Genomic DNA, 21,305 nt, shown 5'->3' with positions numbered 1-21,305 from the left:
AGACTTTTTAATTAACATAGTCCTACCTTCACTGTTCTCTGATGAAATCACGTTTCCGGAGGGCAAGGAGCCAGCCGAACTTGAGTCTTCCACCACCTGCCTCTTCTGAAAACTAAACTCTGGAAGTCTTGGAGCCTGGGGTCTGGTTTTTCTTGCAGGATTCAAGAAAAAACAGTAGGCACATCGAAAAGCTGCAGGAAATTTAAAAAATATATAAAACCACAAAGAAAATTCAAAGACTAATCATATAACTCTCAAGATTACTTTCACAAATAATCAAACAACCCTTCAAAAGTTTTATCCCTTGTATAACTACATGAGGTTTTAATAATATTTTGGAAGGTGTTCTAATAAAGCATACTTTCTAATTATTATTAGAATTAGAATATTAATTTTAAAGCAAAAAAGAGTAAGTCACATAGCAAGTTAATAGCAAAACAATATTAATAATGGTCTAATATATTACAGAAATTACATTTCTGGTCACCAGAATCATTAGGTCTTTAAAAATTCAGATCCTCACTCATTTGCCCAAGAAAATGTTATATTTGAGAAGGATAATTAATTTAGTATTGTATTTTTTCATTAGTGACTGCACATGAGAATCACCAGAGAGCTTTAAAAAACATGCTGATGAATGGACGACCCCACCCCAGATCAACTAAAGCAGACTCTGTAAGTGGGGCCTGGGCTCATTTTTTTTCCACTTAATTTTTTTTGAAATATTGTTACTATACAATCTTACATTAGTCTCAAATATATAACACAGTGGTTCAACAGTTACCCCTTTAGCGCAGTAATGAGCTGTCAACGCAGAAGATGTTACAAAACATTGACTATATTCTCCATGCTGTACTACTATCCCCTGAGCTCATAATTTTTAAAAGCTTTTCAGGTGATTCTGATGCATAGTGAAGTCTAAAAACAACTGGCCCAGAGGTTGTATATTCTGTGAGGGACAACACACGCCTGTTAACAATAAAATAACATTGCATGGGGATTAGCATAGAATTAAGTATTTAAGTGTGAAGTATTAAAATTTAACTGCCCAACAGTTCTTACCAATATATTCAAATTCTTCTTTCAAAGCCATGCCATTATGTGAAAAACACTGCTGACATATAAGGGCATACCTTCACCAAAAGAAAAAGTAAGCAGGTCAGTTACAAATACAGACAATGCCTGCATAGGAAAGGCTACTTAACCATTACAGCTAATTTAAATTTTACCATAGCTAAATGTCATAACAAATTGGATGTTACTTAGTAAACAATAAACAATACTCTTTACGTAACAACAAAAATTTCAATGATTTTAAAGTATAATTCATATGTCAAGTTAAAAATAAACTAAGCAACAGTCAAATGAATATATCCTTACTAAGTTAGTAGAAATAATTTGATAACAAAACACTTAAAGTTCAATGTTTCCTAACATATACTCCTGGGGATGATAGACCCCAAATCTGCCATCAGATAAGAGATGGAATCTTTTAGAGATTCATTATTAATATTATTAAACTTCTGAGAAGTCTTGCATTAAAAAAATTAATTTAGTTTTGTTTAGTCCACTCCAAAGGTTTATTTCTGTACATTGTGATTACTTTATCTACCCTAGTTATATTTAAACATCTTATTTATATACTTCCTATTTATATAAATTTATATAAACATTTTATATTTATATACTGTCCTCTGTTTATGTACTTAATACTTAGTCATATCAAACACCACTGTTTTGAATAACATACAATTTATTATATAAACATTAAATTCTAGTCCCATTATTAAAATGATATTAAGCAATAATCTGTCAAATAGCTACTATCTTAAGAATTTTTTTAAAGTTTATACTATGATAGTTGTTCTCTTAAGTCATACTTACCTTCCTACAGTTACTGTAAGGATAAAATAAGATAATTGGCAAAGCATTCTGAGAACTGTTAAATGTCAAACACATGTAAATTGTTCTCATTGTTACTATAATTATCACCACCACTAAGTCCACTACTGACATCTATAAAACTCCATTTCTTACAATCTACCAAGTTTTTACTATTTCTCTGCTCTTGAAATTTTAAGATTCAATGTAATGATTGTTTTTCTAAAAATAATTTTATAGTAGGGTTGTAATATAGTCAGGTTACAATATTTTTGTTATAAATATATAAATATATTTTTTCTATGTTTTATCTAGATGCTTTATCCACTCCTACTGAAAAACAATTGAATATGCACTTTTGCAGGGCTATAAAATACTCCAGTATGTTCTAAAATCAGAAGCTACAAATATGAAGTATCTAGTGCATACATGCAGACACACACAAACTGACTAATAAACTCTTTCCTCACATTCATTTATCTAACACCTGAGTAAACATTACCTGTTCTGGGGACCATCACCAACTAAATATTCAACAATTCTATCCAGAGCACCTCGTTCTCGGGGGAGAATGGGTCTTGCTAAAGGTGGACCTGGAGGGTGAAGACCTAGTAAATAAACAAATACATATAAAATTTATATGTATAAAATATCATTGAAATTAAATTTTAATTCAGTCACCAAGAACAACCTTCGTTTGTCAGAACTTTTGAAAGATTTTAACAAAACAAATACTAATTCTTATAAATCTCTGTAGAACATTCAAATTTTCATTAAAAATGCTTTACTACAAAAAATGTTTAAATATGTGCTATATCAGAACCACCAACATGCTCTATTAAGAAATGAAACAATGTTGGGTTCTATACAAACTAATTTTGAAAATGCCCAGACTCTTAAAAGCTTATCATAAATTAGGGAACTTCCACTTTCAACATAGCTTATAGTAAATTAGGAAAGTTCTGCTTTTCGACATAACACAGCAACAGGGATCAGACTTACCTTCCCACCTAAAACAACTAAAATATTATGCAAAATATATGATGCAAAACAGTTTTAAGACACTGGATATCAGGTAACATAGGGCAAAGATCTCTGAAAAATAAAAAGCAAACATGATGAGCCCTCCAACTGCTCCCCACCTGCTGCTCTCAGAGTTCCCAGGCAGCAGCTCGCGGGGAAGCCCTAGTGAGGTGCATCAGTCTCCTAAGCTGAGGAGATATAGCTGGAATTCTGGGTAGGGACTCAAGGCAGCTTGAGTTCACAGGATAGAGTGGATGGAATGCACAGAACAAGAACACTAAAGATCTACAGAGGATCTCCAAGACTGTTCCGCAGAGTACCAACTGGTGCATGCATGTGAGGAAACTACATGAGGACATAGAGAGAACAACCCTAGAAATATTAAAGGTCACAGTGCTCACATGGGGCCTAAAATATTGCATGTTTGCACCAACTAGAGTGGAAAACTGCATAACTCACAGTTGTTGGCTAAATATTGAGAGGAGTTTTGTACAGGACTATAAAAATACCCAGCATCCAATAAGGTAAAATTCACAATGTCTGACATCTGATTAAGAAAATATTTGACATGCAAACAAGCATGAAAAATACAACCCATAATGAGAAAAATCAATCAAAAGTGACCCAGAAATGACAGAGATGATAGAATTAGTAGACAAATATATTAAAACACTCATTATGACTGTATACTGTATGCTTGAGAATTAAGAGTAAAGATCCAACATGTTAAGTAGAGAAATGGATAAATTTTAAAAGAACCAAATTAAACTTCTACAGATGGTAACTACAATGTCTTGGATGAAAAATCCACAATGGGAACATCAGCCATTAGGTCATTACAGAAAAAAATGAGTAAACTTGAGTATATAGCAAGAGATGCCCTACAAAATAAAACACAGAAAAGACCAAAAATTTTTTCAATGAACATTTCGTTAGCCAGCTGTAAAACAACTTCAGGCAGCCTAATGTATGTATAACTGGAGTCTAAAAGAGAGAAGAGAAAATATTTGAAGAAATATGGCACAAATTTTTTCCAAAGTTGATGAGAGCTATAAACACATAGATTCAAGAATATCAATAAACCCTAAACACAAGAAACATAAGTTTATACGAAGACACAGCATAATCAAATTGCTTAAAACCAATGATAGAAAAATCTCAGAAACAGAAAAAGATACATATATACAGAGAAACAGAGATAAGAATGACAGCAGATTTCTCATCAGAAAATAGCAAGCCAGAAGACAGTGAAACAGTATCTTTAAAATTCTGAAAGAAAAACTATCAAATAGAATTCTGTATTAGTGTAAACATGTTTTAAAAATGAATGCAGAGATTCAAGATGGCAGCGTGAGAGGTGAGATGGAGAATTCCTGCCAAAATCACAGATAGTATGAAATGTAGTTAACTGATACAACTAACCCAGAATAACAAGAAAGAAGGCTGAACCGGACTCCACACAGACCTCACTAAAAGAGCGGACCTCACGAAACAGGGTAACTACAAAAGCCTTTATCAGGCGGGACCCAAGCCCATCCCCCAGCCCAGTCACTGGCAGGGGGAAGAGAAACAAAGCCGGGTGGGGGTGGAAGCCTGAGACTGCTGAACACCAAGCCCTGGAGGTCTGCTTTGGGAGCAGAAAACTACACTGTGTGGTGTGCTCTGGACGTTGGGGAGCTCAGACAGGTGGAGGGCTTGAGACACAGATTCTGGCCATTTGTGGAGGAGGGGATCCACACCCCGCAGCTCTGGAAAAAGGGAAAGGCAGGCGGTCTGACAGGCTTCCTAGCAGCCAGAGGGCTGCTGAAGGGGCGGGGTTTTCACGGAGCTTGCTACACGGGGGAGGGGAGAGCTGGACAAGGTTGTCTGGGTGCCCTCTGCCCAGCTGGTTGGGAACTTTGCTGAGCTCCAGGCGCTCCATCCCCGTGGCTGCCTGCACAGTTCCAAAGCCCCCTACTGTGACTCACAGCCTGCTGCGCCTTCCTCCAGGCCTGCCAACACCCGTTCACAAACCGGAAATCACTGTGCTGGCATCAGGCCAGCCAGAGGGAGGCCACGCCTACAACAGCTAGAGACGCAAAGCACCGAGGCTTACACCTGTGTGCTTGGCCCACTGGCTGTGACACCGGAGACAAGCACCACAGATCTTTCCTCCCCCCAGGCACCAGCGCTGCTCCCCTATGAACCCCAACTTCACTCTAGGGGCTGAGCAGCTCCACAGACTGGAGCTTCTGGGCACTACTGGGCACCACACATAAATATGAAATGTCAAAGAACATGGTTCAGACCAAAGTCTCACAAACCGCCAGAAAAAGGGTCAAATGAAACTGAACTCATCAATCTGCCTGAAGGAGAGTTCAAAATAAAAATCATAAACATGCTTATGGAGGTACAGAAAAATATTCAAGAAGTCAGGAAGGAATTTAAGTCGGATATTCAATCATTAAGAAATTCTGCATCTGAAATTAAACATACAATGGAGGCAGTTAAAAGCACATTAGATGTAGTACAAGAGAGAGCAAATGGAATAGAAATTAGAGAAGAGGAATACAAAGAAGCTGAGGCACAAAGAGGAAAAAGAATCTCTAAGATTGAAAGAATATTGAGAGAATTGTATGATGAATCCAAATGGAATGACATTCATATTATAGGGGTACAAGAAGAAGAAGAGAGAGAAAAAGGGATAGAAAGTGTCACTGAGCAAATACTTGCTGAAAACTTCCCCACTCTGCGGAAGGAGATAGTCTCTCAGGCCATGGAGGTGCACAGATCTCCCAACACAAGGGACCCAAGGAAGACAACATCAAGACATATAATAATGGCAAAGACCAAGGATAAAGACAGACTTTTAAAAGCAGCTAGAGAGAGAAAAAAGATCCCATATAAAGGAAAACCCATCAGGTTATCATCAGACTTCTCAACAGAAACCTTACAGACCAGAAGGAAGTGGCAAGATATATTTAATGCAATGAAGCAGAGAGGTCTTGAACCAAGAATACTATACCTGGCAAGGATATCATTTAAATTCAAGGAGGGATTAAACAATTTTAAGATAAGAAAAAGTTGAGAGAATTCACCTCCCACAAAGCACCTCGACAGTGCATTTCGGAGGGACTCCTACAGATGGAAGTGTACCTAAGGCTAAATAGATGTCACCCAAGGGATAGACAAAGAGTACAGAATATGATTCATAACATACAAAGAATGGAGAAGGAAGAAAAAGGAGGAGAAAAAAAGAACCTTTAGGTTGTGTTTGTAATAGCACACAAAGTGAGTTAAATTAGACTGTTAGATAGTAAGGGAATTACCCTTGAACCTTTAGTAACCATGAATCTAAAGCCTGCAATGGCACTAAGTACATACCTATCAATAATCACATTAAATGTACCAATCAAAAGACAAAGAGTCACTGAATAGATTAAAAAATAAGACCCATCAATATGCTGTCTATAAGACACTCACTTCAAACCCAAAGACATATACAGACTGAAAGTGAAGGGATGGAAAAAGATATTTCATGCAACTAACAGGGAGAAAAAAGCAGGAGTTGCAGTACTTGTATCAGACAAAATAGACTTCAAAACAAAGAAAGTAACAAGAGACAAAGGACATTACATAATGATAAAGGGGTCAGTCAAACAAGAGCATTTGACTGTTCTAAATACCTGTGCACCCAACACAGGATCACCTACACATATGAAACAAATACTAACAGAAGTAAAGGGGGAAATACAATGCAATGCATTCATTTTAGGAGACTTCAACACACCACTCACTACAAAGGACAGATCAACCAGACAGAAAATAAGTAAAGAGACAGAGGCACTGAACAATGTATTAAAACAGATGGACCGAACGGACATCTACAGAACACTCCACCCAAAAGCAACAGGATACACATTCTTCTCAAGTGCACATGGAACATTTTCAAGAATAGATCATATACTAGGCCACAAAAAGAACCTCAGTAAATTCAAAAAGATTGAAATTAAACCAACCAGCTTCTCAGATCACAAAGGTATGAAACTAGAAATAAATTACACAAAGAAAAAGAAACAGCCCACAAACACATGGAGGCTTAATAACATGCTCTTAAATAATCAATGGATCAATGACCAAATAAAAACAGAGATCAAGCAACATATAGAGACAAATGACAACGATGATTCAACAACATAAAAAAATCTGTGGGATGCAGTGAAGGCCATGCTAAAAGGGAAATGTATTGCAATACAGGTGTACCTCAGGAAAGAAGAACAATTCCAAATGAACAGTCTAAACTCACAATTAATGAAACTAGAAAAGGAAGAACAAATGAGGCCCAAAGTCAGTAGAAGGAGGGACATAATAAAGATTAAAGCGGAAATTTAAAAAATTGAGAAGAATAAAACAATACAATTAAAGAAAGCAGGAGCTGGTTCTTCGAGAAAATAAACAAAATAGACAAACACCTAACCAGACTTATCAAGAAAAAAAGAGAGTCTACACACATAAACAGAATAAGAAATGAAAAGGAATAAACATAACAGACACCACAGAAAAACAAATAATTATGAGAGAATACTATGAAAAATTATATGCTAACAAACTGGATAAACTAGAAGAAATGGACAACTTTCTAGAAAAATACAACCTTCCAAGGCTGACCCTGCAAGAAACAGAAAATCTGAATACACCAATTACCAGCAAAGAAATTGAATTGGTAATCAAAAAACTACCTAAAAACAAAACTCCTGGACCAGATGGTTTCACTGCTGAATTGTATCAAACATTTAGTGAAGACCTAACACCCATCCTCCTTAAAGTTTTCCAAAAAGTAGAAGAGGGAATACTTCCAAATTCATTCTACAAGGCCAACATCACGGTAATATCAAAACCAGGCAAAGACACCACAAAAAAATAAAATTACAGACCAATATCCCTGATGAACATAGATGCAAAAATACACAACAAAATATTAGCAAACCGAATTCAAAAATATCATCCATCATGAACAAGTGGGGTTCATCCCAGGGATGCAAGGATGGTACAACATTCAAATATCCATCAACACCACTCACTACATCAACAAAAGGAAGGACAAAAACCACAGGATTATCGCCGCAGATGCTGAAAAAGCATTTGACAAAATTCAACATCCATTCATGATAAAACCTCTCAAGAAAATGGGGACAGAGGGCAAGTACCTCAACATAATAAAGGCCATATATGACAAACCCACAGCCAACATCATACTTAACAGCGAGAAGCTGCAAGCTTTTCCTTTAAGATTGGGAACAAGGCAATGATGCCCACTCTCCCCACTTTTATTCAACATAGTTCTGGAGGTCCTAGCCACCTGAATCAGACAACACAAAGAAATAAAAGGCATCCAGATTGGCAAGGAAGAAGTCAAACTGTTCCTGTTTGCAGATGACATGATATTGTACAAAAAAAACCCTAAAGAATCCCCTCCAAAACTACTAGATCTAATATCTGAATTTAGCAAAGTTGTGGGACACAAATTAATACACAGAAATCTGTTGCATTCCTATACACTAATGATGAACTAACAGAAAAAGAAATCAAGAAAACAATTCCATTCACAATTGCATCAAAAAGAATAAAATACCTAGGAATAAACCTAACCGAGGAAGTGAAAGACCTATACCCTCAAAACTATAGGACACTCTTACGAGAAATTAAAGAGGACACTAATAAATAGAAATTCATCCCATGCTCTTGGCTAGGAATAATTAATATTGTCAAAATGGCCAACCTGCCTAAAGCAATCTACAGATTCAATGCAATCCCTATCCAAATACCTACAGCATTCTTCAATGAACTAGAGCAAATAGTTCTAAAATTCATATGGAATGACAAAAGACCTCAAATAGCCAAAGCAATCCTGAGAAGGAAGAATAAAGCAGGTGGAATTACACTCCCTGACTTCAAGCTCTACTACAAAGCCACAGTAATCAAGACAATTTGGTACTGGCACAAGAACAGACAGACAGACCTGTGAAAAAGAATAGAGAGTCCAGATATAACCTCAAGCATATATGGTCAATTAATATACAATAAAAGAGCCATGGATTTACAATGAGGAAATGACAGCCTCTTCAACAGCTGGTGTTGGCAAAACTGGACAGCTACATGTAAGAGAATGAAACTGGATTACTGTCTAATCCCATACACAAAGGTAAACTCAAAGTCGATCAAAGACCTGAATGTAAGTCATGAAACCATAAAACTCTTAGAAAAAAATATAGGCAAAAATCTCTTGGACATAAACATGAGCAACTTCTTCATGAAAATATCTCCCCGGGCAAGGGAAACAAAAGCAAAAATGAACAAGTGGGACTGTATCAAACTAAAAAGCTTCTTTACAGCAAAGGACACCATCAGTAGAACAAAAAGACATCCTACGGTATGGGAGAATATATTCATAAATGACATATCTGATAAGAGGTTGACATCCAAATTATATAAAGAGCTCATGCACCTCAACAAACAAAAAGCAAACAAACCAGTTAAAAAATGGGCAGAGGATATGAACAGACACTTCTCCAAAGAAGAAATTCAGATGGCCAACAGGCACATGAAAAGATGCTCCACCTCTCTAATCACCAGAATGCAAATTAAAACCACAATGAGATGCCTATCACCTCACACCCATTAGGATGGCCACCATCCAAAAGACAAACAACAACAAATGTTGCCGAGGATGTGGAGAAAGGGGAACCCTCCTACACTGCTGGTGGAATTGTAGACTAGTTCAACCATTGTGGAAAGCAGTGTGGAGGTTCCTCAAAAAACTCAATATTGAAATACCATTTGACCCAGGAATTCCACTCCTAGGAATTTACGCAAAAATGCAGCAGCCCAGTTTGAAAAAGACATATGCCCTCCTATGTTTATCACAGCACTATTTACAGTAGCCAAGAAATGGAAGCAACCTAAGTGTCCATCAGTAGATGAATGGATAAAGAAGATGTGGTACATACACACAATGGAATATTATTCAGTCATAAGAAGAAAACAAATCCTACCATTTGCAACAACATGGATGGAGCTAGAGGGTATTATGCTCAGTGAAATAAGCCAGGTGGAGAAAGACAAGTACCAAATGATTTCACCTATCTGTGGAATATAAGAACAAAGCAAAAACTGAAGGAACAAAACAGCAGCAGACTCACAGAACCCTAGAATGGACTAACAGTTACCAAAGGGAAAGGGTCTGGGGAAGGTGGGTGGGAAGGGAAGGATAAGGGGGAAAATGGGGCATTACAATTAGCACACATAATGTGGAGGGGGGACATGGGAAAGGCAGTATATACAGAGAAGACAAGTAATGATTCTATAGCATCTTACTACGCTGATGGACAGTGACTGTAATGGGGTATGTGGGGGGGAATTGATAATGGGGGGTGTCTAGTAATCATGTTCAAGTAATTGTACATTAATGATATCAAAATAAGTAAATACATAAATGCAAAATGAAGACATATTGAACTGAAAAAAGTCATCAATAGCAAAACACAATCTCTGAAAACTGAAAAAGAACTACTTGCTAGTGATACTCTAATTTGAGAGACAACACACAGATGGCACTAAGAAAGCGAGAAAATAAAATAAATAAGATGTGGTATTTGGCTTTGTAAAACAAAGCAGGATTAATGTAAGAGGTAGACGGGCCACAGTGGAGGTTTACATAGAAACCTCATAGAAGATTTTTAAGCAAAATGAGGCCTCGTTGAAACAAACCCTGTGATACAAGAATACAAGGTTTCAAAACAACTTTGACAAAAACTTAAGGGCTTTAGTGTATCAATACTATATTCACACTTTATAGGATATAAAAAGATTTGCTTTGTAAATCAACACAATCCTAAAGGCTGTTACTATCTAATAAAGGTCAAATTATGTCAAAATTACAATTATTATTAAATGAAATTTGGTTCTAGAATAAGTTCTTAGTATTATAAATCCAGTACATCTTTCAGATTTCATCAACAAAGTTATTGGCTTACTTGTATCAACAACATTCAATCATTATCATAAAAAATATAAACTTGAATGTTAAGTGTCATCCTTCATTATCAAGTTTTCAACTTAAACAAGCATGCCAAATTAGATTTCAAAAGCGTTTAAGCCAACTTAAGTTTTGTTGGAGCATTTTACCTCTACATGTTTAAAATTAAAGTGTCTATAAAGGAATTTGAATACATCAAATAACAGATTTCATAAAAATATCTTAAACTCTTTAAATACTATAACTTTTGGTAACAGCAATTAATACAAACATCAAGAGCCATCATTGTAGGCATACTGGTCATTTTTACACACCTTGGCAAATTATCAAGTACCTGCTGATTTTTAATTTTCAAACATATGGGAGCCCTGTGGTAATACACATTAAATTATCTTCCACAAATAAGGCATAATGAAAAATGAATTATTAATCTTCTTTGTAAGAAATCACTTAACTCATTCATATTTTTTGGCAATGCATAACTCAAATACAGTCTTTTACACAGAAACAAAAGAAAAACTTTAGTAAAATATGTTTTATTTATATGATCATGAAATTTAAGCCATTGTTCCTCTATAACCCTATTCTTACATGTACAATACAATTTTTATTACTTTATATAATAAAAGTTACTAGAAGTTAATAAAAGTTACTAAACTTTTATTTCTTTAAAATTAGATAAGTACACAAATGTATGTAACTGATGTACTCAGAAAAAAAATTCTTTCATTAAACAACTAAGAATTTTACATTACAAATCACTGGTATATCAAATCAACCAGATAACAACTGAAAGATGAATAATTTTCAATTTAATTTTTCTCAATTTCACAAAATATATGGCTGCCTTAAGTGACACCATTGTATGTCAAGTTTAAAATTACCTTTTCAATAAGTATTTTAAAAGTTAAGATTTGTATACAGTTCATTTGTAACCAGCTTTCTTAAGTAGTTTATAAATTACAGATTTCTACTTTTCTAAAACCTTATGCTGCTTTTTCTGAAGGAAAAGCAGGAAAAATTCTATTCTAATAGTAACATTTAGATTGCTTATTGATTTTGCTACGCCCTGAATACCTGTTATCAAAATCATGATAAATTATGTTAATAATTAGTCATGAAAAACCAAAGTAATCTAAATTAGAATTAAATACCCTAAAATAGGATAAATAACTATCATATTCAAGAATCTGACATGGAAATCTACATAAAATGTGATCTGCCGAAGCAGTGGACACTTATGTCCCAATCACACTCCAAAAGTAAGTTGCAGAGTGATATAATCCATTACAGTCCAAAAATGGGATCTTCACCTAGAGATTTACCACACTAAAAAAAGGGAATCCAAAGAAATGAAAGAGTAATAAAGGCAGTATGTTAATTTAATAGGACTTTATGCTAAAGTATCTGTCAGAAAATACTAAAATTCTATGGCTTAGAAAAAGACAAATCTACCAGCTCATATTAACAATAGTAGTATTGTATACCACAATGCAGGAATATTCTTCCTGGAATATGTTAAGTAATTGTCATTTAAAAATATATGTGAAGGGTTTAACAAAAAGCATGAATATATTCCAAAAGTGTTCTCTTCTATCCTCTTTTATATAAATCTGGAGCCACTCAAGCTGAATATAAAAAGATATGCTATACTGTTGACTACAAAATACTACAAAGTTTTATTGCCATTTAAACAAAGAAACCATAACAGTTAAATGAGCTCAAGAAATAGGTTTCAGTATCACAAGGTGCCATCTGTAAAGAGTTATGGCTAATTGAATATGGAACTCCTGCTTAATCAGATAACTGCTCTGCTATTTCCAAATGAAATGCCATTTCCATACTGTCTGAAAATGGCCCGTTTTATTGGTAACCAGAGAAAACAATATAAACTGTAAATAACATTAAGTGCTCTGTTTACCCATTCCAGACACTGAAGTAGCAGGGGACCCAAGACGTCTTGATAACACATTTGATGTTAGGGCTGGAGTAACAGTTCTCTCTGGGGGCCCACCAGGGGCGGAAGTGTCCTTCGGTGGTCCAGGAGATACTGGAACTTGTGGAGCAGGGCCTTGGCTAGAGCTTGCTGGTGTTGGAGAGAGGTTTCTTTGAGCTGCAGTTCGCTGACGAATCTCTGAGAATAAGAATAAAAAGTATATATTAGATTTAATATCCAATATACCATACTAGCCAACCACAATTATTTACATTTAATAAAGTTTTGTGGCACAAGGATGCATCTGTATGGTCAAAACTGCCTGTAATAAGAAATCTATAAAATGTAATATTGAAAACTGACTTAACAGAGTATTCCATTTCTGCACCCACAATTCAACTGCATATATTTATACAAGCTCTGATCTAAGTCTGTCTACTGATATCATTTTCCAAAATATTCAAATAAAATAAAATCATTACCCAATTATGTGTCATGTCTTTTTACAGTAATCCTTCCTAAATTATGATAAAGGAAAGAAAGCTTTAAAGGAACACTTTAAAAGGTGGTTTCACATTGGGAAAGCCATTAAATGCTGCAAAAGGCATTGAGATTAATGAAATTAAGTTTGGTCATTTAAATAAATTTTTAAAAACAAGGCATCAAATACTGTCAGCCATTTTTTATCTGGTAAAACATAACTCAAAATGATATTTTTCTTCCAGATAAATAAAAGTTTCACATTTATTAGACTATATAAAAAGTAGCTATTATCCTTTCACTTCTTGAGCAAAGATGAGACCACTTCCGCTAAATGTGCAGTTACCCCCTGTTCATGACAATTAACTAAAGCACTCTTGACTATCACTCATGTGCTATTGAAAGGTGAGGTCTATAACTAATGAATTAACAAAGGCTACCATATCTAGCATTCCATGAAAGAGACCTCATTTTATAATTTCTAAATCTTAACTTAGGCAGACAAAAGGGAAAAGTGATATAGAAGAGTCAGGAAAGAGAAAAAAACATAGTTTAGTTTTCAAAGGAAAAGAAGGTAACAAAGAGTTACAATAGCAAAGAAAAGAGCTATCAATATAATACCAAACCTATATGTAGTGACGTAGTATGAATTCTGGTAGTCTCAATTTAAAATACCTAACACTTATCTATTTTTAGCATTTGCTATGCACAAATGTTTTGTATTATGATTGCTCTAGAAAAGTTTCTAGTAAGCAACAAAGTAATAATATTGGTTATAGTCAACATTTCCTGCATTTAAATGTAAAAATACCATCCCTCAAAAAAATTTACCAAGCATTCCACATCAGTCTGGTAAAGTATCATCAGGAGTGTTCCATAAGGTCAATTCTTGACTGAAGGATGTTTTAACATTATCGGTGATCAATCACTGATTCAATAAAAATCACACTAAGCAAGTATGAGGACATGTTTATATTTTTTAATTCAAAATGAAGCAAGTAAAATCAAAATGAGATTGGTTACTAGATGTACATGCAAGTCTTTTCCAAGTTGATGACATCTCTCAGTTCAGCTTCCTCATGATAAGAATATTTACCTCTTACAGTTGTTGTAAAGATTAAAAGAGATAATCAACGCAGTAGCTTAGCCAGAGCCCAGGAAAATAAGCAATTACTACTAGTATACATCTATATGTTTGAGATAACAATAAATCAAAAGCATTCTAGAATTTTTAAAATGGATATTTTACAAATTAAATTTTTTCCTAAGGTTGTTTGTGAACTTGTTTACACAATTCAAAATTAATGTAAAAACAAATCTATAATTCTAGCTTGCTATTAAATAATTCTTGAGGGGCATGCATAGACTATGATAAAAATGATTCTCTCTTAATTTATCATATTTTTAAATACTGATTCTTTACACACTGATGGTAGCTTCTGTCTTTGTTTTGGTATTAAGCTGTAGTAGGAAGAACACCATGTAATAGTACAGAAACCTGAATTTTCGTCCTCACTAATACCACCAGTTCCTTATGTGAACTTACATGAACTTTTATGTGAACTAAAAAAGTTTTTTATTCAGTCTGGGTTTCAAATTTCTTTATAGAATGTTGGCAGAACTACAAAGACAATCCTCATATTTTCCCTAGCACAAGTCAAAGTTTTTCTGAATATTGTGTACAGTTAGTTCTAAGCCTCAGAAGAAAAAATTTCAGTAACTAGGATTTTAGTAATGAGGAGAAAAAAATATTTAAATCTATGGATGACTCACATGCAGATTGTGGAGACTTAAATTTAGGATGTATTGGGCTCTTTATGTATGAAATGTACTTAGGTGGAACATGAGGATATATCTTCAGAAGAGTTTCTATTTTTGAATTTGTATAAATTCAGGTCTCTAAATAGTTTATATAAATATGATTCCTTTAAATAATCAAAATAATAATAAAAATAAATAAAAATAAAGTAATTTTTAAAATACCATGACATATCTTCCTCTTATTTGCAAAATTTTTTAAAGTTTACATTCACTGTATTTTCTTCTTCACATCTTACCTATACTAAGCACCTTTAAATTCAGCTCCTGCCCTACTTCTCTGTTAAAATTGTTTTCTCAATAGGTCAGTGGCTTTTTATTAACAAAAATTACTCCCTACTTCTTCCTTCCCATAGAGGTAACACTCTTTGGAAAAAAAAAAAAAGGTTGAAAAACTTCTCCACCATTCCACTCAACCCAATGCAATCTGGTTTTTGTCCTCCCTTAGCTACACCACAGGATCACCCACTACTCAAAGTATCATTCCTTTGGTTACCAACAAACTTAGAGCACCACCATTATTGCTATTACCATAGCTACTCTTTATAACATTACTATTTTCTGCTAGGAACAACACTTGGTGCTCCAGGTGATTTTACTAACTTCATCTAATATACAACACTTTGAGGTAACTCCTATTCTTAGTTTTCAAAAGAAGAAACCAAAGCTCAGAAACCAGTTTAACTTGCCAAAAGTCACACAGCAAAATAGGAGCTGGGGCCAGGATTTCCATTGCAGCTGGAGCCAGGATTCCCTTAGGAGCTGGAGCCAGGATTCTGTTTTTATTACAACAATGCCCTAATGTTGTTACACAACCTGTCAGATTCAATGGCCTCATTTGTTTTCTACTTACTTGTCCTCTGCAGACAAGGACAGTGCATGCTATCCCTGCTACACTTCAATTTTCTAGATACCAGTTTAGTTCTGCTTTTAAACTCTGTGATCATTTTTTCTTTTTCATAGACTTTCTTTCTCCATCCACCCTTAAATGTTAATGTTCCCTGGGGTTCTCCATAGGTCCTCTTTTTACTCTATTTACTTTCCCCGGGAATTTTCGCTGAATCCTGAAGTTCAATAATGATCACCTGTATTCCCCAAGGATTCCTAAACTGTATCTATAACCTCAACTTTTTTCCTGAGCTCCATATGAAATAATCAACTAACTACCTATTAACTGTACCACCTGGATATAATTTTCACTCACCAAATCCAAAAGCAAATTCATCATCTTCTATTTTACACAAGTCTACTATTCCAAACCTTACATTCCTTATCTTGCTTGAAACATTAACATCTAATCAGTTACCCAAGCCAAAAACCTAGGCAATATCTTGACCCCTCCTCTCACTAAATCTAATTGCTATCAAATCCTGTCAATCTACTCTTAAATCTGAATTATCTCTTAAATCTCTTCCTTTTTCAACTGTTTTGCCACAACTTTATCTAGTGTAGGCCTTTTCTCTTACCTATTAGATAATATCCTAAATGATCTCCATGTCTTCAGCCTGCTCTAATCCATTCTCCATGTTACAAAAAATAAAAAAAAATGTTCTTTCTAAAATTCAAATAATCAAAATGCAAAGACTCCAGTGGCTTTCCATGTTGTATACTGTAAGATAAAGTCCCAAACTCCACAATGCTGCCTACAAAATCCGTCATAATTACCCCTCCCGCACATAAACCCTCTCTCCTTTTTCAGGCTTGTGGCACTGCTGGCCGTCCCTCAAGATACCAGGTTGTTTCTCTTCTTGTCTTTGCATGTGAAGTGGACCTGAAGAGTCCTTTCCCAACATATTTTCAAAACAAGTTGTTATTAAAAATTTTAATGCACTGTGATTCATGCCTACCTTCATTATGGTCCTTAGTATGTTAAGATTATTTACATGTGCATATCATTTTTAACCGAAAACTGATAGCCAGGAACTGCATCTTTGTAGCTCGAGGACATGGGAAGGAAACTGGCACAGAGTATGAGCTTAGTAACAGTCCGTGAAATGAATTTACTTTCCTCCTGCATTTCAGTATCCGATTTCCAACAGCCTATCCCCCAAACTAGTATAGTAGCAGAGTAACGGCCTCCCAAACATGTCCACATCCTCATCCCAGAACTTATAAAGGTTATGTTACAAAGAGGTATTAAAGTTGCAGATGGAATTATTAAGATTGTTAATCGGCTAATTTCTGTTGCCTGAAGCATTGAGAATTCCAGCCTAAATTCAGGAGACCACCAAAAAAGCTATCTTCAAGCAAGAAATGTGCTAATAGTATATACCACTTGCCAACCTTTTGTTGAGTTTATTTTGTTGCTCTGCTTTTTGAATTAATATACTTTGTTTTACAGTTCTTTATCTCAACATTTACTTTTTCCATCACCTTCATGATTTATTTCTACCATACTCAATCAACTTAACCTGTACCTTGTAGTTCACCAAAGCACCATTTGGTAAATTACTATTTTATATTTAAATAAAACTCCTGAATTCTTTAAAAAGTCTCCTTTTATTTCCTTCAACTCAACACACTTACATAAGCAACCTCTATGAATAAGGCTGCATTAAATGGGATTCATATTTCATACAGAAATGACAAGCAAATATAAAACAAAATTATGAAATACACTAATGCAAGGTAAGCACCATAAAAAAAGGAACCAATAAAATAGCATGGAGGGTCCACGAAGGGGGAGATTAAATTCAGTGATGGGATGAAGAAAGAGTTCATGGTAATGGTGGCATTTAGGATGCACACTGAAAAATGGATAGAGACAGAAATGCCCTTGTTACCTACATTGAGATAAGTGTGGCAGTTTTAAAAGAGTCCAAAATTCTTAGATTTGCCTCCCATCAAATGGGGAAGGGAGGATATCTATGCACCTTTGAATCTGTGCTCTCTTATTGTTTGACCAAGAGAATATAGGGGTGCCAGTTTTCAGGATTACTTTCTGTCTCTTGGGCTGCTTGCTCTTAGAACCAAGCCACCAAATTAGGAGCAAGTCCAAGTGACCCCATTAGAGAGGTCTATGTGAAGAGGAACCAACAAACAGCATCATCAGCCATGCGCATAACCATCCTGGTTGCAAACCCTCTAGTACCAACCAGGTAGCTCCAACCAGTGTGAGGCAGAGATGAGCTGTCTCCACCAAACCTTGCTGAAATTGCAAATACATGAGCAAAACAAATGAATGTTGTTTTAAGCCACTAAGTTTGGTGGTTTGTTACACAATAGATAGCTGTAACAGTATAAGTATGACACCTCAGTACACTTAAGAAAAAAAAAAGTGAATTTACTAATTTATAAGGTGTTATCCAGATTTTCTTAATCAAATGTACATCGAGAAAAAAACAGTAAAATATGAGGTACTGTTCCATTTGCAGTCAAGATAAAAAATGATTAACAATTTCTACTTTAATCTTCCATATATACCATGGAACACAAGTGAATAAACTCTAAAAACATACTTAAATGAGAAGTTGTATGTAATCCATTTGCCAGAGCCTCTAATTTTTCTACAACGGTGATTGATTTCAAATTTAGCTGCAGCAGGATACAACGGACTTTTCTTTTGTTAATTTCATTACTAGAGATACAGGGTTATGTACAAAAGTAAGATAGAATGTACAGATGGCTTCTGTTATTTTTAGTTATCAGATGGTATCCTCCAATAATCTTATTAGCCTCCCTACTTCAGTCATTTACGTCTGTGGTCGTAACCTAGTTCTAAAATCTTGCCATTAAGGATAACTGCACCCTGTCAAATTTAAGCACCCTACTTCTCAAACTACACCTACTTTTCCAGCTTACTTCCCCTATTATTATTTTCAACTCCAAGGGGACCTACAATCTATTAATTATTAAAGAAGCCAGCAAACTATTTTTGTAAAGGGTCAGGCTGTAAATATTTTAAGCTGCATTTCTGCTGCATAATCATATTCTTTATTATTTTTTAGAACACTTTGAAAATGTAAAACCACTTCTAATTTCAAGAGCCATAAAAAGCAATCTTAGCCCAGATTTGCAAGCTGTAGTTTGCAGACCTCTATTATTAATACTACCAACACCTTTTAACTGACTATTAATCCCCCCTCATGTCCTTATGTCCTTCATGATCATCTTAGATTCCATAATACATTGTTACAATCACTCTCTTGTGAACAACTTCACCTCCCTTCATCTAATCCATTAGGCAAAATCCCAACCTTAGTTAAAACCAACTGTCCGCCTACTCTATAAACACAGCTGGAAAACACACACACACCATGCTTTAAATTCATGACTGGTAACTTCAGGTGTACGTTACTGTTAGCCACAATGCTTCCCTAGCTTGTGCAACAGCTTCCTAAGTAGTCAGTCTCCCTGCTTCCACCTTTGCTCCCTTTGCAGCCTCAGCACAGTAACCTTCCTTTTAAAACATAAATTAGATCATGTTAAGCCTCTGCTCTAAACAAAAAAAAAAACAATTTTTTAAAAAAATCATTGACAAGGGAGCCAAGATGGCGGCGTGAGTAGAGCAGTGGAAATCTCCTCCCAAAAACACATAGAGCTATGAAAATATAACAAAGAAAAATCTTCCTAAAATAGAGACCACAGGACACAGGACAACATCCAGACCACATCCACACCTGCAAGAACCCAGCGTGAAGGGGGTAAGATACAAGCCCCAGCCCGGCGGGACCCGAGCGCCCCTCCCCCCGGCTCCCGGCGGGTGGAGAGAAACCGGAGCAGTTTTTTTTTTTTTTGGAGAGCGCTTTTTGGAAGCCTTAGAGGGACGGGCCCCCGTTGCTGGGGAGGCAGGGTGGCGGGACCGGTGAGGAGGTGCCTGGGAACGGCGCCAGAGGACAAAGAATATCCCGCGTTTCTCCCTGCGAGACCTGGGGGCGGGTGCCTGAGACCGGTGCCTGAGGACGGAGGAGGTCGCGCGTTTTTCCCCTTTTTTTTTTTTCTCTCTTTTTGGCAAGCGCTTTTTGGAAGCCTTGAAGGGACGGGGACCCCAGTGCTAGGGAGGCACGGTGGCGGGACTGGTGAGCGGGTGGCTGGGACCGGCGCCTGAGGACAAAGAATATCCCCCATTTTTCCCTGCGGGACCGGTGGGCGGGTGCCTGAGACCGGCACTTGAGGACAGAGGAAATCGCGCGTTTTTCCCCTTTTTTTTTCTCTTTTCTGCGAGTGCTTTTTGGAAGCCTAAAAGGGACAGGGACCCCGGTGCTAGGGAGGCAGGGCGGCGGGACTGGTGAGCGGGTGCCTGGGACCGGCACCTGAGGACAAAGAATATCCCGCATTTTTCCCTGTGGGACCGGTGGGTGGGTGCCTAAGACCAGCACCTGAGGACGGAAGAAATCGCGCGTTTTTCCCCTTTTTTTTCTCTCTTTTTGCCAAGTGCTTCTTGGAAGCCTTGAAGGGACAGGGACCCCGGTGCTAGGGAGGCAGGGCGGCGGGACTGGTGAGCGGGTGCGTGGGACCAGTGCCTGAGGACCAAGAATATTGAGCGTTCCTTCCCTGCGGGACCGGTGGGTGGGTGCTTTTTGGAAGCCTTGAAAGGACAGGGACCCTGGTGCTAGGGAGACAGGGCAGCAGGACCAGTGCGCGGGTGCCTGGGACCGGCACCTGAGGAAAAAAAAAAAAAAAAATCGCGTGTTTTTTCTTTTTTTTTTCCTTTCTGTTCCCTCTCTCATTGTTGCTGTTGTTGTTTTGGTTTGGAGAGTGCTTTTTGGAAATCTTAAAGGGGCAGGACAGGTCACTTAGACCAGAAGCAGGGAATCTGGGGATCTCTGGGCACTCTAACCCCCTGGGCAGCAGGGAGCACAGAGGCCCCTTACGGAGATAAATAGTCTCCTGGCTGCTCCCCCTCCAACGGGGCTCCACCATTTTGGAGGAACAGCCCCAGCCAGGCCAAGCCCACAGCAACAGTGGAGATAAACCCCAAAGCAACTGGGCAGGAAGCAGAAGCCCTGTCTGCGCACAGCTGCCCAGCACAAGCCACTAGAGGTCGCTATTCTCCCAGGAAAAGGCTACAAACCAACAAGAAGGGAAGCTCTTCCAGCGGTCACTTGTACCAGCTCTGCAGACTATCTCTATCACCATGAAAAGGCAAAACTACAGGCAGACAAAGATCACAGAGACAACACCTGAGAAGGAGACAGACCTAACTAGTCCTCC

General features: G+C 36.7%; 1 protein-coding gene across 1 annotated transcript in view; it reads right to left on the bottom strand.

Moving 5' to 3' along the window:
* The window catches only part of LNPK (lunapark, ER junction formation factor), an 87,521-nt gene that overhangs the window by 8,590 nt on the left and 57,626 nt on the right, over positions 1-21,305 (bottom strand). Inside the window, exons 9-12 of the mRNA XM_037020635.2 lie at positions 12,840-13,052; positions 2,384-2,489; positions 1,063-1,133; positions 27-191 (exon numbers count right to left, since the gene is read on the bottom strand). Of these exons, the coding sequence (XP_036876530.2) occupies positions 27-191; positions 1,063-1,133; positions 2,384-2,489; positions 12,840-13,052 (555 nt within the window). The remainder of the gene's footprint in view (positions 1-26; positions 192-1,062; positions 1,134-2,383; positions 2,490-12,839; positions 13,053-21,305) is intronic.

The sequence above is a fragment of the Manis javanica genome, chromosome 12 (assembly GCF_040802235.1).
Source record: "Manis javanica isolate MJ-LG chromosome 12, MJ_LKY, whole genome shotgun sequence".
NCBI lineage: Eukaryota > Metazoa > Chordata > Mammalia > Pholidota > Manidae > Manis > Manis javanica.
Note: the sequence above shows the minus strand (reverse complement) of the source record. Positions and strands in the feature narration are given on the sequence as shown.